The 11,370-nt window shown below is 38.4% G+C and overlaps 1 protein-coding gene across 1 annotated transcript in view; it reads left to right on the top strand.

Annotated features, from left to right (window-relative positions):
* Nucleotides 1-1,592: 1,592 nt before the first annotated feature.
* TM6SF1 (transmembrane 6 superfamily member 1) overlaps nucleotides 1,593-11,370 on the top strand; it is a gene marked incomplete at its 5' end in the record, with an annotated part of 16,695 nt that continues 6,917 nt past the window's right edge. The window contains 6 exons of the mRNA XM_009076012.1: nucleotides 1,593-1,696; nucleotides 2,205-2,302; nucleotides 3,257-3,360; nucleotides 4,224-4,306; nucleotides 5,682-5,803; nucleotides 9,204-9,308. Coding sequence (XP_009074260.1) covers nucleotides 1,593-1,696; nucleotides 2,205-2,302; nucleotides 3,257-3,360; nucleotides 4,224-4,306; nucleotides 5,682-5,803; nucleotides 9,204-9,308 — 616 coding nt within the window. The remainder of the gene's footprint in view (nucleotides 1,697-2,204; nucleotides 2,303-3,256; nucleotides 3,361-4,223; nucleotides 4,307-5,681; nucleotides 5,804-9,203; nucleotides 9,309-11,370) is intronic.

The following is an 11,370-nucleotide window of genomic DNA, read 5'->3' as shown; positions in this document are numbered from 1 at the left end:
CTCCCCCGGCTCACCAACAAAATCCAACTCTCTTTACAAACGAGTGGACGAACTCGCCGCTCCCGGAGAGCCCCTGAGCTCGCAGGCTGCGAGTTGAACTTCAGTTCAGCCGAGGGACCGAATGCTCTCACTGCCCAAACCCCCGGAATCCCAGGATAAACCGCAGGGCTAGAAGAACAAGATCTTTCCTCATGGCAAAACCCACTTCACTTTCAAGTCTGTGTGGTATTTTGCGATCGCACAGCCCGGGGTGTTTTGCAACTTTGCCGCACAAATATTTGCTTCATGTTTTTAAGGCTTTGCTACATCTGTTCCTTCCTCATTATCCTCCTTCTGGCCGCTAACTAAATTTTTTGTTTCTCAATGCTAGAGAAATGTCGAATAACACATGCTGACTTACTTGATTCATTGCCAATATTTATTTCAAATTGATAGACTGCAGTGAAAAGTCACTGCAATATTAACAGCTGTAATGGTATGAAGAAATTCATCACTGGGAAAACAGACCAGCACAAAATTCAAACCATAAAATAAATCAACAAGCTAGTACTGCTCATCCTGAGTCAGAAAGTATGTGTGTATATTCTGAAATACTTGAAATTTTTTGCAAGAATTTTAAGTCAAGTTTCACTAAGGCTGAAATTGTCATAATTCCATTTGTTTGTACACAATTTGCTTTCTTGACACAGACTAGTACTATATATAAAAACATGTACCAGTTTTAGCTTATGCTTCTGGACTTTACCTAACTTTTCTCTCTATTTTTTCCTGTACACAAGCACAAAAGCGAAGACTATGGAGATGAGTCTTGTCTTACAAAGGACTAGATATAATTTACATACTTAGAGCTATAAAACACTTTTGATCTGATTTTCCCAACTTGTGTTTTCTTGGGGAAGGAGACAAACTTGCTTTATGCCAAAGATTTGTTGTGCTTTCCCCCACAACCACTCTACATGCACTAATATAGCTCTGTGTCCAGGGAAAAGATCTTTTCCACTGGGCTCACCTGCATTGATTACTGAAGTCTCTCAACTGGTCCTGCCTTGTAGGGTTGGGGACACCTCAAACCTAGATCCACCATAGATGCTGCACACTGCTACTCCTATTCCATGGCACTGATAAGTTTTATTTGTGAATATGTAATTTCCTGAGTAGATAATTTATTGCTGAGGTCAGACAAAATGTCCTCGATGATCCTTTTGGGCCTTGAAACTCTGTGGTTTTGATGTTTGCCTCATTGGTCTTTAATTTTTCCATAATTTTTGTTTATTTTTGCAGATACCAGTATGAAAACTGATTTTAGTCAGGCAAATCTAGAATCCTGGATATGTTGTTTATCTAGCTATTTTTGTATTTTCCTTTTTTAGCTGATGACATGTGAAAAGAGAAGCACATCAATTCTGCAAAACTTTAAAATGACTAGTATGGTACACTATGCTATGGACTCTCAAAACTGCCTTTTAAAATATTAAAAGTTACTTTGAGGGTATGCACATTTGAGGATAGCTGGTAAGAAGAGCTGAAGAAGCAAAATTCTCTCTGCCTTTCTTTTAAATTGTTTGTTTGTTTTTTTTTAAATACTGTTACAGTTCCTGGGTAATCGTTGCAGTTGGATTGCTGGTTCTGGTTTTTATTGCCCTGTTGGCTCGCATTCTTGTCAAAAGAAAACCGCCCAAAGACCCGCTGTTTTATGGTATGTCCTGGGAAAATGATGAAACTGAATTTTCTGTCTCAAAGGAGTGACTAGCTCACTTGCCAGCTAGGTCTGCCGTAGACTGCCAGGGCTCATGCACTTTGCCTTGCTCACCTGCGAAAATGACAAGTCTCATTTCCCTCTCTGCCTTCTTTTTGTTGTCCTTTCTTCTTTCCAAGAGATGGCTACAGTCAAGGCTGTATACTTCATGTGACCAAGATTTTTGAAAGGCTACCCAGTCCTTTCTGCAGACACTGACTTTCTATGGAGGCTGTGCCCGCAGCTCTACAGAATCTCACGTTTCTCAGAAAAGCTTCCCACTAAGCTAACCACTAAATAAAAAATACTGAGCTATGTGGGCAAATAATACTGTGTGTCAAATATCTGTGACCTCAAAGTAGATGCATCTACTTCGATAGATCTATGACTGACTGAATTTACTGGACTGTGCAGCAACTGTCTGATTCCAAATCTTTATTAATCATTTTTTCCCTTCATCTTATTACAGTTTATGCTGTATTTGCCTTTACCAGTGTAGTGAATCTAATAATTGGACTGGAACAGGATGGAATTATAGATGGATTCATGACTCATTACTTGAGAGAGGTAAATAATTGTTTGCCTTACAAATGTAAATAAAATCATCACTATAAATAACTTCTTGTAGTACTTGTCACAGAAAAATAACCACTTATACATTCAAAAAGGTCTTCTCAAATCTGATTGTTGACCTGGTTCATTATTGTTGTGTACAAAATCTTCACTGACTTGAAATCACCGACTCATTTCAGAAAAATAATGTACCTTTCAGGCTCCAATGTTATTTCACTTAGTTTAAGTAACACTGTTCTGTATTAACTCCTTGACTTGGATGGACTGCACATGTTTGCAGAAAGCCACAGACAGCACTTGGGTGTGGAGGAGTAACTGCAGCACCTAAATGTGTTACCAAGAAGAAAATTGCTCCTTTATTTTTGCCTAATCACTTTACTAAAAGGAATTAAAGTAGAGTTTAAAAATGATGATGCCAGATATCTCGTCAGCAGAATCTGTTGGCTGCTCAATATCAACATCCACCAAAAATAGCTCAGTAAGAGCTTGATATGAAAGTCACTGAAGTCATTGAAAAGATTCCATGAACTTAAGTGTGAAATGAGTTGGACCTTACAAGGTTATACATTGTCATCAATATATTCAATACTGTCGTAGAGCTCTAGGTTGCTAAATATATCTGTATTTGTTCCATGCTAAATGTATCTTTATTTTGCAGCTTTTATCACTAAACTATGTAAAAGTCATTTCCATAATGTGCTCTGCTAGAGTTAATACTGACAGTCACACATAGCTTTTCCTTCCATCTTGCACCCTATTGTAACTCAAGAACTCATGTAATTATACCTGATCCTACCTAAATCAGGTCTGTGCTTGGCAATGTGCATTGTCAGTCAAAAACTGTACCACTGGATGGAAGGAACACCAGTTACTTTTCTGAACTTGTTCTTTCTTAGTTGTCAGTCTTCCTCTAATCGCTGTATCTTTTGAAAAATAAATGTTCCCTAGGGTGAACCATATCTGAACACTGCCTATGGCCACGTGATCTGCTACTGGGACGGCTCCGTTCACTATCTGATGTACCTGTTGATGGTGGCAGCTATTGCATGGGAGTAAGTCAGTTTGATTTGTGTACTGTTTACTTTGCTCCCATTCTCATGCAACCTGCAAAGCACTTTCTTTCCTATGCAGGGTGTAGATTTTTCTTTCAGGGCAGTTTCATGTCCTAGGCCAAAGCAATAACAGCCAAAGCTATTAAAATTTCATTGATTTCAGGAGTTGTACCCTCGCCAAGTTACCTTTTCTCTCAGCTGACCCAGCCCAACAAATGCATGGAGATGTAGTTTGTCTTCACTCTGCAGCAAAGTGTAGCACATCAGCATGCTTTCTGTTAGCTAAAAGCTTAAAGATGATGCACGCTAAAAGCATGTGTGAAAAAACCAATTTGTTTTTCAAACTGTTTCAAATTTATGAGAGGAATAACGTATTGTTTAGCACAATAATGATCTCTCATCCCTGTTAGAGACTGTCATGAAGTTTAAGAGAAAATGGTTATTTCTAGAGATTGGATGTTTCTTGCTGTTGAATAAAGGATTTGAGAGAATAAGTACTGACATTCCAGAGGCTAATATACCTGCTGGAAACAGAAGCATTAATGGTATGAAATCAATTATTAATTCTTATGTAGTCTTGTACATCCTGTGATGTGCAAAGTCATGAAGTCTCAGCCTTCAGATGAGTGAAACGTAACAGCAAATAACAGGATGCCCAAATCCTGTGCTGTTCACATGACAACCTTCGCACACATGAATGTAGGAGTTCTCCATATCCCCCTCTCAGGAGCAAGAATCCACTGCTGACTTGTGGTACAGATTTTGAAACCTTTACTTACTATAAAACAACCATAGCAATGAGTGTGATATTTGGGCTAGGGGAAATGGTTCAATAATTCTGTGCTGTTTCCTTTTTTGAACAGAGAAAGCTATAGAACCATTGGTCTCTACTGGCTGGGTTCCATTATCATGAGCATCATTGTCTTTATGCCTGGAAATATTGTGGGTAAGGAAGTAATTTAGATGACTAACTTTTTCCTATGAAGCATTTTCTAAATTCAGCATTAGGCTATCTATATTTCACTGCAGTGTTGGTTCATTTCTGTAATAATATGAAAGAGGAATTTTAGGAATACCAGTGAAGAGATGCAAGATATTTCAAAAGTTAAATATGAGGAAGGGAAGATGGGGAGCCAGGGGAAAAAGAAAGCTTTCAATTTACATTGGTCTCAAGGGGGAAAAAAAAGAAAGTATTTTATTTTGCTATATCCATAAGGCTTTCATCTATCCTAGGTTTAAGTGATGAGACAGTAACTGTCTCTCAGTATCAAAAAAATATAAAACTTATGTTGCACAAAATTCCCAATTTACTTAAAAGTCTGACTTTCAAGCAGCTTACAAGAGGCATCCAAATCACCTTTAAAAGTGAAATCCAGAAGTTATTCTGTTTTCAAACTAGATTTAATGTTCCTAGATTTCTAACATAACTCAGTGCATAGCTGTGCTGCTAGGGGCAAGGATTGTAATAAAAATATTTACATCATTATTACTGGCAGGTGATCCTTTAAGGGTACAACCCTCTTCAATAAAAGATTTCCTTTTTAGCTAAGCTTAAACTGATGCAAAGATGACAAATGTTCAACTGGGAAAAATGTTCATGTGTCCAAATCCTGCAGTCAGCAGCTCACTCTGGCCCTGCTTTTTATGACAGAAGATGAATATTCGTGGTGCAGCCTGAGGCCAGCCCAGCTCCCTCCTTTGCAGATACCACAGAGCAAACAGCAGATTTAGTGTGACAGTATCTCTTCCTCTTTCCTTCAGGGAAGGCCAAGAAACTTGCTCTCGAGAGCATGCCTGCTGCACTCCTTTCTGATGCAGAGAGTAGCCAGTGTAAAAGACACAGATTTTCTTGATTTCCCTGGGCTGAGGAGAACTCTTTGAATGTTTTGTCCTCAGTACAGGCCTCAGTACAGGCCTCAGTACAGGAAATCAGGACTTTGGAAAACAAATGTAGTATCAGATCTTAAAAAATGGTTATACTCCTTTTTTCCCATTTTGAAAAGTAAAATTTGAAGCAGGTTCCATAAAGAGACTTCAAATCTGTCCCATCCTATAGGATTACCTAGTGCAGAGTGACAGAGGTGTTTACCTGTCCCCTTAAAGAATCCCTAATTTCCAAAATGACTTCCTGTCATTGAATAGACTCTACTACCATTGGGCATGTGATTTCCAACAAGATTTGTTGGAAGATTTGCTTTAACAGTGATCTCAAATGTTTTATGCTGACATTACCACAGCCGCTTCGGGTTTGATACTACACAGGATACTTTTAATTCTTCTGAAGCACAGCTTACAAATTCTCATCAATCATTTTTTAACAGGCAAATACGGAACAAAAGTCTGTCCTGCTTTTTTCCTAAGCATACCCTATATCTGCCTCCCCATATGGGCTGGGTTCCGAATCTATAACCAACCTTCGGTGGCTCACGACACTCCGGACAAGGTAATATTGTGTTTCAGTCTTGGCTACTGGTAGCAAAGCTGAAGCATGCTGCTGGGCCTGGAGGGTTTTATAGGTCCCTTGGTGAGCATGGAGTGTACTGTGACTGTTCACTCTTATGACAATTGCTGTTGGGCTGTGTAGACACTGAAAATATCTATAGTGCAGAACTATTTCATTATGGTGGAATAAAGGAAAAGCAATAGAATCTCATACTTATAGAATCCATTCTGTGGTCTGTGTTACTACCCCCAGCTATCCAGTTTCTGACACTTTCAGTTTCTTAGCTGATGAAAATACTGACCTATACCAGCTTCATAAAACACCACAAAATACTAGTATTCTTCTGCAGATGACTTACAGATTTCATGTAATCTAATAATTAGTGGTATGTGCTTTCTGTGATATTAGATTTTACAGGTGAGATCTACATAAATTTTAATAAATTAAGATGTACATAAGTCCTGGGCTGCATCTAAAGGAGTGTGGCCAGCAGGTAGAAGGAGGTGTTTCTCCCCTTCTACACTGCTTTTGTGAGGCCCCACGTAGAGTACTGCACACAGTTCTGAGCATGCCTTTGAATCTTAACATGACTACTCATGAATTTTTCATACAACTCTCTCAGACCTAAATGAAGTATTGTTTCCAGGAAATAATTGTGTTTAATGTTACTAATCCGTTAGATAATCACTGCAAGTCCTGAACATATTTAATTCTCTTTCAGTAGATCATTTGCAATTGGCTGTAAAATTGAACTTTTTTTAGTTGTCATTATTCAGAGTTGGTATTAAAAGAAGAAAATGTAACAATGCTTTTAAACATGGTAGTGTTAGTATGCAGAAAAATACTTACATAAAAGAATAGAAGCAAGTTATATTCTGTTGGCCAAGGCACACATGGCTATAATATTATTACAAACCAGTTAGTTAAAAAAAATAATCATGGTGGGGACAAAGAAGAGGTAATCAAGTTTTGGGTGTTATCTAATAAAAGTGGGTGCAAGGGAGCAGAATGGAGTTATGTCCCTGTTTGGAATCAAACCAAGCTGTGCTGCAGCATTTACAAAGCTCATCAGATTTATCTACCAGTGTATCAGCTCAGAAAAGTTTAATGCAATTTAAAATTCCTGAACAGAATTAATACACAGATTCAGATTTGCATAAGAATTCTGAAGGGACCTGCATTACCTAGAACCCTCAGCACCTAGAACCTGTAGTACCTCACGGGCACAGCACACAAGATTATTCCAATTCCTTTAAACTGATAATGCAAGAGGCCTCTCAGCTATGGAAAACAGCTTTTTCCTGGAAGCGAGAGAAATTGCAAGGTATTCTTGCCCACTTCCTTGTTACACAAAAGACAGTGGGGTTGGCAAGATGTGTGCAGAGTTCAGTGCTGCTCACAGTGAATGGGAAACCCAGGGCAGCTCAGCTCTGGCAAGGAAAGGCAAGGAAAACAGTCTGTAGCTAAAGTTTGTCAGCTAAGTGCACTCAGTCTTTCAAATTCTTGCTTCCGCTTTTGTTTTTTTCTTTAAGCTTTACATTTTCATTTTGTTTGCATGTATGCAAAGAAAAAAAGGTGTGAGTTTCCTGGGTCCCTGCAATTTCACAAACTCATAATGCACCAAGGGTTATTTCCACTTGGATTGGCTTCAACTCCAAACTCTCCAAGTACAAAGTTGTAGTGTACCTTTGTGATCACAGTCAATACTGTCCATTATATTAGCCAAATGCTATCCATTTAATATTTCTTTCGAAAGGAGTAATACATATATATGTATGTATGTATATAAGCTTCATACATAGTCAAAAGAGGAAAGAAAATATCAGTTTCCATTATCCTAGGTAGTCCACATCTGAAAATTATTTGTCATTCAGCAGCCACAGGAGACCTTTGACTTTGATAGGAGTAAATATTAAAGCATAGGCATTCTTTGCAGGTAATATAAAAACACTCCTACACTAGTACTGTGAATACTGTGAAGTGACACCATACTGCAAAACAAACCTGTTATTTGTGTCTGAAAAGCAAACAAAGGTGTCACCTTTTTTTCTGGAAAAGATCCTTAAGAAAACCAGAAAAAAATTTATGAGAGCAATGGCCACTGTGTTTAAAGAGCCTTACTTTTGTTAATCTACCATTCAGATCTTGTATTTTTACTCAGGAATTGTGCTTGCAAGATTGGTCTCCTGTTTCAATAACTTTACTGTATCTTGATCCTGAGTGCTTTTAACTGTGCCTCTACATCCTAATTATTGTTTTGCGCTTTGGAGACAATGCCACAAGTGTATAACAGGAAGGAAATCAGGTTTTTTTTTTGCTGTCTGCATGCCAACACATGGCTAATAAAAAGGAAGAGGAAATGAGTAACACATATACATGGGGAAGTTTTCCCTCCAAACTACAAAAAGATACTCTGATGTGGTTATAATTTTGTCTGTGACTGCACAGTGCAGAAAATGTACCTTGACTTACTTCCATGAGTTTTGCAGGTTTTACTGTGTAGGCAAAGAGATGACTTTGGTTCCTCCAAGTCACCTTCCCAGTTAAATATCGATATGGCCTTTGCTACAGTCTAGTGTGAACCCCTCACATCTACCCCTGTGGAGCAGTGGGGGATTCCTGTTCTGAGGAAAAGAGGCACAGATCAGAGCCAGACATTGAGAAGTGCTTGAGTGCCTATCAGAGAAATCCATAGCATACAGTGATAAAAGAATGAAAGGAGGATTTTCCACATACTCAATACACACACACACATATCTCATTCTCTATTTCTGCATTATGTATTAAGATATAATATTTGCTCACTGAACTCAGCAGAAGACTCTACCAGCCACAGAAAAGCTTTTATTTTATGCCAGTGATAGTCCATTAATTTCCATAGTGTCACAAGCTGCTGAAAACCAGCATTCACTGTCAGTAATGGGATGGACCCAGTCCTCTTACAAAGCATACTAGATTCAACTCCAAATGTTTGTAACAAACCTACTTTTCCTAGGCTTTTATACATAGGGACATTCAGGAAAATGAATTCATTCCAATCAACACAAAACACCATTTTGAACTGGTTAGTTATGCAGCTTTAAAACCTTAGGTGATTGCAGAGTTAGAGGAGTGTTCATTGGATTTAGGTTGCTTTGAAATGACACTAATCTGTATTGAAGTGGCTTTAGCTGGATCCATCCATTTCTAGAGTTTATTCAGATTAACTTTCCTCACTACATCCTATAAGGACTGAAGTCACCTTTTTAGATGTGGAAATCTTTCTGTCTCTGCAATCAGTGGATAGATATGTTGTTTCATGATGTTTCACCACTTCACCCTCCTTGCAGTGACTGATCTGGAGTTATATACACATCATGTGGAACTGGGATGTACCTACTAAACATGTTCTGTGTTGCAGGTGGTTCAGGAAGTCCAGAAGAAAGGACTCTTAAGGCGACCAGTAGATTTAATGTTAGTTGCATACCTCATTCTAGCAACGGCATTTTGCATATTCAGGGGCATGGTAAGTTAGTCATATTTTAATATTTTGGCTTCTAATTTTCAGTCAAACTCTTAAATTTGAGGCTGCATGGAAAAGCATGTACATTGTGGTCAAGGGAAATCCTTTAAAATTTGGGGTTCAAATAGGCCTTAGATATCAAAATGGCAAATTGATTATTCATGAAAACAAGTGGTGCTTTACTTCTCCATTTTGTGCTGTGTAAAGCATGATTTTCACCAGGAGGTGCACAATCACAATCAGAGAAAATAGCATCCCAAGTGCAAATCAATGTGACCTAAAACTGTTTTCATTGGTCTGTTGTTACATTTATGGCCAAAAACATAGAGACAAACCAACTAAAGGAATTCTGTATTCATGTTTTTCTAAACAGAAATGCATATTTGCAATGACATACAAAACCAAATTGATTTACACTGCATGAGATAGAGGAGAACATTTCCACCTAAAACGAAAAAACCAACTTATCCACATTACCTGAACAACAGATTATCAATGTTACGTGTTGATTCTACTTACCAAGAGATGACTTTTTAAAATGTTTGCTCTCTAGGTATAGCTGATTGAATTAAAATTTCTGAGGCCAGGAAGCAATACTGAAAATTCTTTCAGGAGATAAATCCAGCAGTGGGTAAATCTAGTCCCTCGCCAGCTCTAATACTTTTGCTGTCTTAAGCAGAATGGGACTTGTGTATCATTCAGTGAACAGAGCTCAAATGTTTAGGCATCTTAAGACAACTGCCTGTTTGCTTGATTTGTACATTTGATCCTTTCTAGAATAATTCAAGTAAGAGGTGATGATAAATACCCAAGCAACATTTTATTTACCTAGTGCAGATTGTCCTTTTGTAGTTGTGCTGCTCATACTACTCTGCCATCTCCTGCTATTTCTCTGAAAACTTGCCTCTCAAAACCACTTTTTTCTTCTAACTTGTCAGACTGCTTTTTTTCTTATAGACCATGATACTGCAGAGCACCACTGATCAGGGTAAATCAGCTGTTTTACCTGTAATTTCACTGTGGGAAATGTTGGTCTCATAGTCTAACTTGGTTCTGCAATCCAACTTTGTTTCTCAGAGGAATTTTGTTCGTTGATTTTGAGAGTGTGGCCATTATATTTTCCATTCAACAAACAGGAGCTGCTTACTGGCCTTACTTATACATGCAGAGACCAATTGAAGGTCTTTGTTTAAGCTGCAGGAACCATGATTTTGTGAAAAATCTAATAAAACATAATTCATTATAATCCACTCAGACCTGCTTCTGGGATGCCCATGCTGGACAGAAAAGAACTGGAAGGAATATCCACTGTTTGTTAATCTTTGTCTTCCCTCCCCAGGGTCACACAACAAATACACACGAAATCAAGTTGTGCAAAACCTACTGTTCAGCCCTGTAGCTCAGGCATTAATGATGCCACAAACACAGGGTGACAACTGCTGACATGGATTGCTAACTCATTTTAGAACAGTATTTTTTGTAGCAGTTTTAAGGACTACTATGAAAAGGAACAACTTTTGCAACTGGATCTCTCCACATTTATTTGGAACTTGTTCCTTCTATAGGAATGTAAAATCCAGTAATCTCTCCTTTGCTACTCTCTTAAAAATATTAAAGTAACACTTGTCTCACTGCATTGCTTTCCACTGCTTCCTTGTCCCAGTGCAGCTCTCTTCTTGGACTGCATTCATAGCTTGCTATCCTAAAACTGGGTGCTTAACCTGAAGTTTCCACTCTTAGAGCAATTTTCCACTGGAAAGTTAATTTGCTGGGATCAAAGGCTGTTTATCAGAGCAAATCAATAGCAATTATACTTTTACTACAGCATAGCCAACTGACCAAATTCTCTTCCAGTCAAACTCTTTAAAGCAGCCTGCCAGGATTTCCTCACAAACCCCTGAGCAGGAGCTGAGAGGAGGCTGCATGTCACCTTCTAATTGGCAATCACATGGATCACCTTTGCAACAGACATTGAGCAATGCTGCAGAACACTAGTGCACCTGTAGGGCTGGTAACAGGTGTCAGGTTTGATGCTTTAGAACAAATTGTTCACAGGAAATTTTAA

This window comes from Acanthisitta chloris, unplaced genomic scaffold (genome assembly GCF_000695815.1).
Source record: "Acanthisitta chloris isolate BGI_N310 unplaced genomic scaffold, ASM69581v1 scaffold42545, whole genome shotgun sequence".
Lineage (NCBI taxonomy): Eukaryota > Metazoa > Chordata > Aves > Passeriformes > Acanthisittidae > Acanthisitta > Acanthisitta chloris.
Note: the sequence above shows the minus strand (reverse complement) of the source record. Positions and strands in the feature narration are given on the sequence as shown.